The 13,144-nt window shown below is 42.3% G+C and overlaps 1 protein-coding gene across 1 annotated transcript in view; it reads right to left on the bottom strand.

The window, feature by feature from the left end:
• Window positions 1-13,144, bottom strand: part of shank3a (SH3 and multiple ankyrin repeat domains 3a) — an 832,189-nt gene that overhangs the window by 695,843 nt on the left and 123,202 nt on the right. The window contains exon 5 of the mRNA XM_078235726.1: window positions 10,892-11,043. Within this exon, the coding sequence (XP_078091852.1) occupies window positions 10,892-11,043 (152 nt within the window). The remainder of the gene's footprint in view (window positions 1-10,891; window positions 11,044-13,144) is intronic.

Raw genomic sequence — 13,144 nt, 5'->3', positions numbered from 1 at the left:
GACTTCATTGAAGTTTTCAAGATATTAAGAGAAATCGATAAGGCAAATAGAGAGAAATGATTTGCCTGCTTGGGAGTGTCCAGGATTATAGGAGATAGCTGATCAATTAGAGGCCCGATCTTTCAGAGAGAATCACTTCCATACACATAGGGGTGACCTTACCAAAAAAAGTTCAAAGTGCCGAACAAACGTGAAAACAGGAGAGTTTCAGATCCGTTTTTTGGACGAGTTTGAAAATGCAATCTTATGGCACTATTCCTGCCAGTAGGGGGAGGGGGTTGCTCACACTAGAGGGCGCATTTGTGCACGCGCAGATCAGTCTCTGTTCTGTGCTAACAGTTTTCCCTCTGTTCTTTTCTGTGCAACAGAACAGAGAGAGATTTGTTAGCCCCCCCATCATCCCAATCGATCGCCCTCCACCAGCCCAAGCCAATTGTCGCTTGGAACCCCCAACCCCGTCTTGTCCGATTATCACCTGAACCCTGCATCCCAGTCTGGTCGATCGCCACCTTGTATGATTTCCGACTGGATAGTACGCAGCTCCTGCCTCCCCCTCCCAGGCAATCTGCAGTTGCAGAGTGCACAATCTCCCTCACCTCCCCTTAGGCCACGCCCCTCCCTTGAAACTGCCCAGTCCCCGGTGGGTGCCAGGCTGGCACTGCCCAGCCTTGCCCCAAACCATCCAGAGGTCCTTAATGGCCTCCGATCCTACCGGCGAGGCCACCATGTCAAGTCCCCATTGATGGGGACCATATGTGGTCCTTACTGGTGAGAACCTTCATCGGCAAGGCTGCTATGATAGCATCCTGACCTCACTAATAATATTTAAATCACAATTTGAATTGATTTAAATATTATAATCAGCCTAATGCCCTTTACGAAGCAGAAATCCAGGGCCAGTAAGATCACGAGAGTTGAGAAGATAGGCACGAACCCGATTTTCCACCTCCCGTGTGATCTTACCAGCTCACCCCACCCATCGACCGGCATGATGAGCCAGTAAGATCAGCCCCAAAGTGTGGAAGAAGTTTAGAACTCTCTTCTGCAAATGGCACACAAAACTAGGTTCAGTATTAATTTTAAATCTGAAATTTCTTCCAAATTCCCACTGACTTCAATTTTGTTAAGGCGCCTTGATGCCACACTCAGTCAAATACTGTCTTGTTCTCAAGAGATTTCACTCTTAGTTCTTTTATCCATGTTTGGACCAAGGCTGTGTGACTGGCAAGACACACTGTTAAGCAGGTTATTACTGAGTAAGTGCTCCATAATACACTGTCAATAACACCTTCCACACTGATGAATGAGTATAGACTGATGAGGGGGTAATTAACTGGATTTGATTTGTCCAGCTTTTTACAGAAGGGTCATAAATAGGGAATTTTCCACATTGTTGTGCAGATGCCTGAGTTGCAGCGGTACTGGAACAACTTAGTTAATGGCTCAGTTAGTTCCGTTAACACAAGTCTTGAGTAATGCAGCCAGGATATTGTCAGGGCCCATAGCCTTGCTGTATCAAGTGCCTTCTTGATGTCACACTGAGTGAATAAAATTAGTTGAAGACCAGCATCTGTAATTCTGGGAACCTCAGGAGGAAGCTGAGATGGATCATCCGCTCTGCACTTCTGGCTGAAGATGCTCACAAATGCTTCAGCTTGTCTTTTGTGCTGTCATGTTGGGTTCCCACTTCATCGAACATGGGGATATTTTGTGGACCCTACTCCTCAAGATAATTGATTAATTTTGCACCAACATTCATGATCAGATGTATCAGGACTATAGAGCTTTGATGCAATCCACGGTAGCACAGTGGTTAGCACTGCTGCTTCACAGCTCCAGGGACCTGGGTTAGATTCCCGGCTCGGGTCACTGTCTGTGTGGAGTTTGCACATTCTCCTCGTGTCTGCGTGGGTTTCCTCCGGGTGCTCCGGTTTCCTCCCACTGTCCAAAGATGTGCGGGTTAGGTTGATTGGCCATGCTAAAATTGCCCCTTAGTGTTCTGAGATGTGTAGGTTAGAGGAATTAGCGGGTAAAATATGTAGGGATATGGGGGTAGGGCCTGGGTGGGATTGTGGTCGGTGCAGACATGATGGGCCGAATGGCCTCTTTCTGTACTGTAGGGTTTCTATGATTGTGGCATCATTTTGCTCTGTTAATAGCCTGCTGCTTCTGCTATTTTGCATTTATGCAGTTGCATCTTTGACAGGTTGGAATCTCACTTTTAGGTATGCATGCTGTGACTCCTGGCTTGCTTTCCTGCATGCTTCACTGAATGAGGATTGGTGCCCTGGCTTGATAATAATAGTAGAGTGTTCGGGTATGCCAGGCCATGAGGTTACAGAGTGTGGTTGTGTGCATTCTGCTGTTCTTGATGGCCCACAGTGCCTCATAGATGACCAGTTTTTATGAGATCTATTTTGAATCTATCCCATTTGGCATGGTGGTAGTGCCACACAATATGATGCATTGTAAGGTTTATACTATATCATAGTTTGTTTTTGTAATTGGTAAAAGTTCTGCTAATTTTTTTTGTTATAGTTTAACTGTGTTCTTCAGTAAACTCAGTGTGTCAATTGAATCATACCTGGAGTGAAACAACTTATGCTCACCTGTGCCAAATTCAAAGGTAAAATCTTATGGTCAAGGCTATCTTCATAAAACACCTTGGAGTTTTTGGCCTGGATCATAACAATTGGGGGCTCAGCCAGGATTAAAATCTATATTCCTTGTTTGGGTTGGGATTATTGGACTTAAAGACAATGAGTGGTGAGGATATTTGTGTTTTCTTTTCAGATGTTGCATTTGGTTTAAATAGGAAGTGCCTTGTAGAATAATGGTTCTTTCAGTGGCTAAAAGTTTCCTGGGGGTGGAAGAAGTCACTCATGATGGTTTAAAAAAGTTGACGAAAATAAAGCTTTTGGAATTGGTAAAAACACTGCAGTTGACATTACCTGACAGCGTGAGGAAGACGGAGATAATTGTGGCAATAACTCAGCATTTAAAATTGCCAGAAACATAGTGGAATCATTGGAAATGGCTAGAATTCAATTACAAATGAAACAGCTTGGACATGAAAAAGAATTAAAGCAGCTTGAATTTGAAGTAAAAGAAAGAGAGTAGCAAAAACAAGAAAAGAGTGGCCATTGCAGTAGAGCAAAGAGCAAAATAATTAAAACAGCTTGAATGTGAAAAGGAAATGAAAGAGTTTGAATTGTGATTAAAAGCAGAAGAAAAAGAAAGGAAAGGGAAAATGAGAGACTTTGAACTTTAGAAACTGGGAATAAAAAGTGCATGTCAACTTAAAATGGCGGTGGTAAAGGGAAACGTTGAGAATAGTGATGAGAACAGTGATGAAGAGTGAAAGCATCGCAGTCAAAGGCCTGGTAAGGATCTATTTAAATATGTCCAAGCACTGCCTAGGTTGGATTAGAAAGATGTAGAAGCCTTTTTCATTTCCTTTGAGAAAGTAGCTAAACAAATAAAATGGCCACAGACCATGTGGGTATTATTGATTCAAACAAAGTTGGTAGGTCGAACTAGTGAGGTGTTTGCATCACTATCAGAGGAGGTATCTGGGGATTATGATAAGGTGAAAAAAGGTATCTTAAGTGCACATGAACTAGTACCAGAAACCTGTAGACAATGGTTTAGAAATCTAAGGAAAGAACTTGGTCAAACGTACATAGAATTTGAAAGGATCAAAGTAATTTTTATAGGTGGATAAGGACTTTGAAAATAGACCAGACATATGATGCTCTTAGAGAAACAGTTATTTGGATGAATTTAAGAATTCACTTCCTGAAGTAGTGAGAACTCATGTGGAAGAGCAGAGGGCTAAAACTGTGAGGTTAGCGGCAGAAATGGCAGATGATTATGAATTAATTCATAAATCAAAGTTTGGTTTCCGACATCAGTTTCAGCCTGTGAGGGATAGAAACTTGGGAAAAGCGAAATCCTCAGGCAGTAAAGCTAAAGGAGATCTTGAGGCACATAATAAAGACAGTATACCTCAGGTTAAAAATGAAACACGTGTGTGGAAGAGAAATGAAAAGCTTCAGATGTTTATACTGTAATAAGTAGGACACGCAAAGTCACAGTGTTGGTGGTTTAAGAAAAGCACTGGGCAGACAGATGTGGTAAAACAGGACAAGCCAGTGGGGATTTTTGAAGTGGTGAAGGAAACCCCAGTTGAAGCTAAAGAGGTGCAAAACAATATGCAGCCTGGTCAGGGGTTGATTGATTAGAAATTGCCAGATCTCTCTGAAGAATTTACTTGTGTGGGTAAAGTTTACTTGTGTGTACCAGGAGGAGTAGATAAAGAAGTTAAAATTTTAGATACGAGGGCAAGTCAATCTTTGAAGGATGAGGAGTTATGTAGTTTGGAAGAAATATTGCCAGAAAAAGTGATATTATGTGGAATTCAAGGTGAGAAGAGTAGTGTTCCATTATATAAGGTGAGGTTGGTGAGTCCAATGAAAAGTGATTGTCATTTTGATGAGTGCTACAGGTGTGGGGAAAGATCACCCCCAGGACAAGTGCAATTGCAAAGATTTGTTTGTTTCAATTATAATAGGAAGGGTCAAGCACAATGCCAGACTAGGCAGAGTGCATCCAGTTTCAAAAAAAAATCCTAACTCCAGTGAATAAAATAGAGGAAGATCCAGAAAAATAATCTGAGACTTAAAAGTTAAGCATGGTTAAATTGACCTAGATGGCTCCCATTGAAATAGTAATTCTGGTGAATGGGCAACCGTTGAGTTTGGAGATTGATACAGGCGCTTTTGTCACAGTGGTTGGTGAACAAACTTACAAGTATTTACAAGAAGAAGTCCAGCCCCCAAGGTTAAGCAGTACGGCTGCCAAGTTAGCCATTAACACAGGAGAAACCACAAAGATTATTAGGCACAATTGCACTGGTTTCATATCAACACCAATTTGCTCAATTACCCATGATGTTCATGAAAGGTCAGAGGCCAAGCCTCTTAGGAGGTGATTGGCTATGACAGAGAAAGCAAAATTGGCCGTAAATTTTTTAGTATTGCCGATGGTGCTTTTCACGAAAGTCTGTGCAAGTATAAAGATGTTTTCCAAAATTATCTTGGTCAGATAACAGGGATCAAGGCCAAAATCTATGTCAATTCCAAGTCCACACCTACATTTTTAGAGCTCGTCCCATTCCATATGATCTTCTCCAGAAAGTCGAGACAGAATTGGAACCTTTGGAGGAATTTAGCCAGGACAGTTCTCCGAATTGGCAGTTCCCATTGTTCCCGTGCTAAAACCAAACTGCACCATCAAGATTTGTGGTGATTACAAACTCACCATAAACCAAGCAGCCCATCTTGACTGGTGCCCAATACCAAAGATAGAAGATCTTTATGAAAAGTTGGTGGTGGGCCTCAAACATACAAATATCGATTTAAGCTGCGCTTACCTATAACTTGAACTAGATGAAGCCTCCAGAAAATACGCAATAATCAGCACAACACAAGGGACGTATACAGGGTTATTTATCATCTTCAGTGTAATTTTCCAATGAATGTTGAAGAATTTACTACAAGGAATCACAAAAGTTGCAGTGTATTTGGACGATGTTCTGCTGATTTGGACTTCACAGGAAGAGCATCTGGCCAACATGGAGGAAGTCCTTAAAGGGTTTAGAGATGCTGGTATAATTGCATCTTTCAAGCCAGTGAAGTCACATATTTGGGGTTTAAACTTGACATCAAGAGCCTACATCCTTTAGAAGATAAGGTGAAAGCAATCAGAGACATTCCTACACTGAGAAATTTGATAGAACTACATCATTTCTGGGTTTGGTCAACAATAACCTCTCCCTCAATGTCAACAAAACGAAGGAGATTGTCATCGACTTCAGGAAGTGTAAAGGAGAACATGTCCCTGTCTACATCAATGGGGATGAAGTAGAAAGGCTCGAGAGCTTCAAGTTTTTAGGTGTCCAGACCACCAACAACCTGTCCTCATAGAATCACAGAAACCCTACAGTACAGAAAGAGGCCATTCGGCCCATCGTGTCTGCACCGACCACAATCCCACCCAGGCCCTACTCCCATATCCCTACACATTTCACCCACTAATCCCTTTAACCTATGCATCTCAGGACACTAAGGGGCAATTTTTTAGCATGGCCAATCAACCTAACCCGCACATCTTTGGACTGTGGGAGGAAACCGGAGCACCCGGAGGAAACCCACGCAGACACGAGGAGAATGTGCAAACTCCACACAGACAGTGACCCAAGCCGGGAATCGAACCCAGGTCCCTGGAGCTGTGAAGCAGCAGTGCTAACCACTGTGCTACCGTGCCGCCATCAACATCTACAACCACTGTGCTACCGTGCCGTCCTGGTCCCCTCATGCCAACACTATATTTAAGAAAGCCCACCAACACCTTTACTTTCTCAGAAGACTAAGGAAATTTGGCATGTCAGTTATGACTCTCACCATCTTTTACAGATGCACTATAGAAAGCATTCTTTCTGGTTGTATCACAGCTTGGTATGGCTCCTGCTCTGCCCAAGACCGCAAGGAACTACAAAAGGTTGTGAATGTAGCCCAATCCATCATGCAAACCACCCTCCCATCCATTGACACTGTCTACACTTCCCGCTGCCTCGGCAAAGCAGCCAGCATAATTAAGGACCCCACGCACCCCAGACATTCTCTCTTCCACCTTCTTCCGTCGCGAAAAAGATACAAAAGTCTGAGGTCACGTACCAACCAACTCAAGAACAGCTTCTTCCCTGCTGCTGTCACACTTTTGAATGGACTGACCTTGCATTAAGTTGATCTTCCTCTACACCCTAGCTATGATTGTAACTCTACATTCTGCACCCTCTCTTTTCTTTCTCTATGAACGGTATGTTTTGTCTGTATAGCACGCAAAAAACAATACTTTTCACTGTATATGTGACAGTAATAAATCAAATCAAATCAAATTTATGCCAAATCTAGAAACAATATTACCGCCTCTGCTCTATCTCCTAAAAACTAATCACTGCTGGCACTGTGAAGACCCAGAAAAAACAGGCCTTCGAAAGGCTACGATGGTTCTACAATTATCCAATTTACTTGTTCACCTTGTTCCAGCCAAACAGATAATCTTAAATTATGAGACTTCGTTCTAAGGGATAGGTGCCAAGCTATCACATAAAATGGAATTCAGCATCAACTGTCCTTTTGCTTTCAATTCCTGGACGTTAAGAAAGAAGATACACACAAATTGAAAAAGAGGGTCTGGCAGTAGAACACGGGGTGAAAAAATTTCATCAATATGTTTATGCTCACAGTTTAACTGATCACAAGCAATTATTGGGGTTACTCTGTGAAGTTAAACTAGAGATGGACTCTGCTTTTGGCTGCCTATGCTTATGTTTTTCGATATCAGCTGGGGACTCAGATTTTCAATACCGATGCTCGGAGTTGACTCCTGCTTCCTTGGAGTCTGGCTCCACCCCTGCTGCCACAGGAGATTGTCCTAGCTTTAACTTTCTGTGATATCTTGCCCGGATCATTGAATCATATTAAGAATTAGACTCGGAGGGACACTGTCCTGTCCAAAGTTAAGTGAATGGTTTTATCTGGCTGACGTTATAAATTGGAGCAGCTTCAATCCTACCAAATGAGGGAACTCAATTGCAAAGATGGGGGGTCTCAGGTGATGGTACCACCCTCAGCAAGAGAGCCACAACTACAGGAACTACATAGCGTACATCATGGACAAACCAAAATGAAGATGTTGGCCTGGGACTATGTCTGGTGGCTGGGCATATACAAAGATGTCGTAAGTTTGGTTTACTCTTGTGACTTTCGCCTATCACAACAGGCCCTGCCGCCTGTGGCTCAATTACATCCCTGAGAATGGCCAGGCCACCCTTGGACAAGATTGCATATAGATTTTACCGGTCCTTTCTTAGGGATAATGTTCTTAGTAGTGGTGGATGCCCACACTAAGTACTTAGATGTCCAAGAAATGATTTTGGCATCGAAAAATGAAGACAGGTTTTTATGATACACAGCCTCCTGGAGCTATAGTTTTGGATAACGGCATTGTCTTTAGGGGGAAGAGTTTCAATGTTTTGTACTGACAAATGGCGTCCAGCACATTTGACAGCCCCCCATCACCCGGCCTTGAATGTTCTGATGAAACGAGTGGTGCAAGCCTTCAAATCTGCTATGAAAAAGCAGCCAGGTAGGCCACTGTGACTCAAGCTAGCCAATTTCCTCCTTTCTTATAACACCACCCCCCCTATTACCAGCGGGGAAATGCCAGCAGAATTGTTGATGGGGCGACATATCCGACCTCAACTGACCTGGTTTTAGCTCCTGATCTCCTCAGCGTAGAGGCGAGGCAAACTACGCAAAGAGACACCATGACTTGACCAAAAGATGACATATATTTCAAAACAGATGATCTAGTTTTGGTCAGGAATTTCAGGGTCGGACCAGCATGGTTATCTGGGAGAATTGTAGTAAGGTCTGGGCTCATATCTTATTTAGTGAACTTGGAGGGAGAGAGGGGCGGAAGCACATGGACCACATAATACGAGAGAGGCTACAGCCCTAACAGTAAAACAAGAGGATCTAGTGGTTATTTCTAATGTTTGTTCATCAGAGCTAGAAATGAGGGAACCAATTGTTTCAGAAGAGGATCTTCTTGCTACCTCAGAGCAAACTGGTGAGTCTGTCTGTATGAATGCACCTTCCGAGATTTCTAAACAACCATCTGTTGCTAACGACACCACTAACCCGTTAGAAGAAGAACACGTCAAAAAACTGAGGTCATCCACCAGACCTTGGAAGTCACCTGATAGACTGACTTTATAAAAGATTGTACCATATCACCCCCTCTGTTGATGGGCTCTTGTTGTAAATAGTTAACCTATTATTATCTTGAATTGAATATAGTATTGAGGGACTTGGGGTTGGGGGAGGGATGTGGTAATATAACTCCTTTAAGGGCGACTGTTCAGAGGTCATGTGGCCTGCCTGGGGCGTGAACCGCATCCAATGGGGAGAAAGTGCGTGAGGCCCAGGGAGTGAGGGACTCAGTGTGAGCCTGGGAGTCAAGGAGTGAAAACCTGTGTTGTAGTTGTTGTGCCTAGATATAGTTTTATTTCATGTCTGTTAAATAAATTGTCTTTGTGATTGAAGCAGTCTTCTTGTTGTTACCTCACACTATTACACTAATAAAATAAGCCAACAAATTAACAAAGTAATACCCCTTAAAGGGGAGCTGCCAGAAAATAAAACTTTCCAAAAAAAAGCTAATCTAATTAAATTAAAATGTCGTTCCTGGGGTCGATGATGCACTCCAGCCCCTGTGACATCCACCAGTCATGGAAGGCCTCAAGGGTATTGGCGTACATCACATGTTCTCTCTCTAGGGATACCCAACCGCGAATGTGGTTGCAGAAGAGGGCAGCCAGTCAGCTTGGACGACCCCCTCAATGACTTGCTGCCTGGAACTATTAATGACTGCTTTGACCAGGTATCCCCTATTTATACTCTTTTGAATTAAACAGTCGATAAAATAAACTAATAAACAAATTAAAAATATCAGCCTCTTAAAGGAGCAGCCTCTCTTCATTTGTTCTTATGTTCATTTGATACCTTTTTTTGAATGTATCAAATGAACATAAGGTCAAATTAACAAAGTAACAATATAACTTAAAGCAATAGCCCCAAGGGATACCGTAACTAACGAAAAAATTAAGAACTTTACCATATTATTTTGGACTCCAGTCCCTCTGTGCCCAGCAGTCACGGAAGGCCTCAAACATGCCACTGGATACTGCGTGCTCCCTCTCCAAGGACACCCAGCTTCAAACATAGCCACGGAATAGGGGCAGACAGTTGAGTCAGATGACCCCCTTAATTGCCCGCTGCCTGGAACTATTAATAGCCACATTGGCTCGGTAGGTATCGTAGTATTTATACTGTTTTGAGCAACCCAGAAATATCCCCTATTTATATGTGCTCAAAGTACGTAATTAAACAATGCTCTTCATCTTTGTATCTTAACAATATAATGAACATACCATTAACTTGGTGAGTCTGTCCAGCCAGTAAGTCAGGATATGCTCAAATAAGATGATGCAGGAATCTGGGACATTGCCTGTAAGGTACGTATCTGTGCTTGATTATGACGGGCTGCAGTTTAACTCGTCTGTGAGACAGCTCTCCCAATGTTAACACCAATTCTCAAATGTCACTGAGGAGGCCTTTGTCATTCCTGGTGCTGTGGTCAATGCCAAGCAGCCAAACCATTTTTAGTCCTATTCAATTTTTCTATAGTGGTTTGATACAACTGAATGGCATTCTAGGCCAGTTAAGGGTCAACCACAAGAGTCTGGAGGCACACGCAGGGAAAATGAGGTAAGGACAGTCCTTTCCCCTAAAGGGCATTAATGAACTCAGAAAAAAAAAATTCATGATGATTTGTTAGTTTCAAACTCACTGTCCCTGATTCCAGGTATACTGATCAATTGAAATTAAATTCCACCCACTGCCCTGGTGGGATTTGATCTCATGTCGCCAAAGCATTAATCTAGATCTCTGGATTACTGGACCAGAAATATTACTGCTTCTATGTTCCTGATGTTCAGATTGCCAGCTGCAGTTATCCAGCAAGTGTCAGGGGCAGCAATGTGCGCTCATTATTAGCATTAGAGTTTGATCTTGTATAGTGTACAATTGAGTACTCACTATTAGTGCACTGTCATGTACTTACCTTGCAATTTAGAACCATTAGCTCAAATCATGTGGCATTGTGTATTTTTTGTCAGTGCATTTTGAAATTGTATATTCAGTATTGTTGCAATGTGGAATCGTGCGGTCATTATCAGTGCATTGTGGAGTTCCATACTTACTATTAGTGCAGCATGGTTCCGACATCGAACAGCCTTATGTAAAGCTGTTAATCCATCCCGGGTCCTGAAGTCCAAATGAGCTCCCCCGTTTTTCAGCAACTTTATAATCTCAGACGTGCTCTCCAGTTGTGCAGCCAACGTCAGTGGACATTCTGATAGTAAAATGACAGGGAATTTGTGATTTAGATTGATAACAGGCACCATTCAAAATCAAGTCAAGAAAGGCGACAAAGGGAAATAATATAGGGTGCAACATTAAATAGATGGCCTGGAGTTGTCCTCAATTTATCTCTGGTACAGCTATAAACTATCCAGAAATTTCCCAGAGCAGATCAAATGGATCACATACATGAGCTCCCAAAAGAGATTAAATGGGTGGGTAGGATAAAATGTGCAAAGCCAGTGGAAGGAGGTTAAATGGGTGGGTCAAGTCTATTAAAAGGTAGAGTGTACTTGGGTGGTGCGGTCATGGACTGTGTCTTTTTTTTCTGTTCCACACTTTTTTCTGTTTTTTAATGTTACATTTCAGGCTTTCTCCTGACATTGTGTTCTCATTGTGGTGGAGCAATTTTTATAAACAGATAATATCTACTGAACCTTGTATCTCAGGCATGTCAGCAGTGGGATATAAGGGGACCAAAATGCTAACAATTACTGCAGAAGATGTATTAGATTAATTGGAATGCCCCAAGTGGCTGTAAACATTTCAATCTCAAATCTTCACATTCAGGCTAAAGCTAGTAGCCAGGTTTATTTAGAAACACCTTGGGAGGATTTTTACCAGGCCTTTAAAGGGGTTTGGTGGTGGGGCTGAGCAAAATTAGACAAAAATGCATTGGGCCAGTGTGCCTCCGACTGTCTTTCCCAGAGGAAGGCCAAGTCCAATGTCAGCAACCCTCCAGGTAGTGGTGGAAAGCCAATTGTGAAGGATAATTAGGCAATTAACTGCAGTATTCCACCAACATGGCAATTTTCCCAGTATTGCATATTCCATACACTGTGTTAGCACCCAGGCAACTTAGAAGAGGCAGATATACAGTGGCAGGTCAGAGTGGCATAACAGTTCAAGTCTTTCTAACCTTTAACAAAAAAACACTAAGTTTGATACCTTCTGCTGGCAGAACCTTATGATTACACAGTGAGTTCCTGGAGATTGACGACATTGATGCATATCAAGTAATGCAGTGGCAACTACTACCGTCAGACTGCTCATATATATATGAACATATGAATTAGGAGCAGGAATAGGCCATTCAGTCCCTCAAGCCTGCTCTGTCATTTGATAAGATCATGGCTGATCGACTTGTAGCCTCAACTCCACATCCTGCCTACCTCCCATAACCTTTGAATCCCTTGTTTGCCAAGAATCTATCTACCATTGCCTTAAAAATATTAATTGACCCTGCCTCCACTGCTCTCTGGGAAAGAGAGCTCCATAGTGTATGGTATGTGCAATACTGAGGAAATTGCCATGCTGGTGGAAGATTGCAGTTAATTGCCTTAATGGCTTCCTGCCACTACCTGGAGGTTTGCTGACATTGGACAACTCTCAGAGAAAAAAAATCTTTGCACCTCCATCTTAAATGGGAGACCCCATATTTATAAACTGTGTCCCCGAGTTCTAGTCTCTTCCACAAGGGAAAACATCCTTCTGGTATCCACTCTGTCAAGTTTCCTCAAAATCTTTTTTGTTTCAATAAGATCACCTCTAAATTTTCTAAACTCCAACGGATAAAGATCCAGCTTGTTGAACCTCTCTTCCTAAGATAACTGCCTCATCCCAGGTTTCAGTGAAGTGAACCTTCTCTGAACTGCTCCTCGCACATTTATATCCTTTCTTAAATGGGGAGACCAAAACTGTACATAATACTATAGATGTGATCGCACAAATGCCGTGTACAACTGTAGTAAAATTGTAGTAAACCATCCTTTTATTTTTCATTCCATTTGCAACAAATGACAACATTCAATTTACCTTCCTAATCACTTGCTGGACCTGCATTCCAACCTTTCCTGATTCATGCACCAGGACATTCAGATCGCTCTGTACCTTGGAGTTCAACAAAGTGATATGCTGCTTTTCTACTCTTCCTGCCAAAGTGAACAAATTCACAATTTCCCGCAATCTACTCCATATTGCTCTCTGTCTTCTTTCTTGAATAGAAGAGTCACATTCACTATTTTCCAATCCGATGGGACCTTTCTAAAATCTAGGGAATTTTGGAAAATTAAGACTAATGCATCTACTGTCTC

This window comes from Mustelus asterias, chromosome 19, assembly GCF_964213995.1.
Source record: "Mustelus asterias chromosome 19, sMusAst1.hap1.1, whole genome shotgun sequence".
NCBI classification, from domain to species: domain Eukaryota; kingdom Metazoa; phylum Chordata; class Chondrichthyes; order Carcharhiniformes; family Triakidae; genus Mustelus; species Mustelus asterias.
This window is presented reverse-complemented; position numbering and strand designations above follow the sequence as displayed.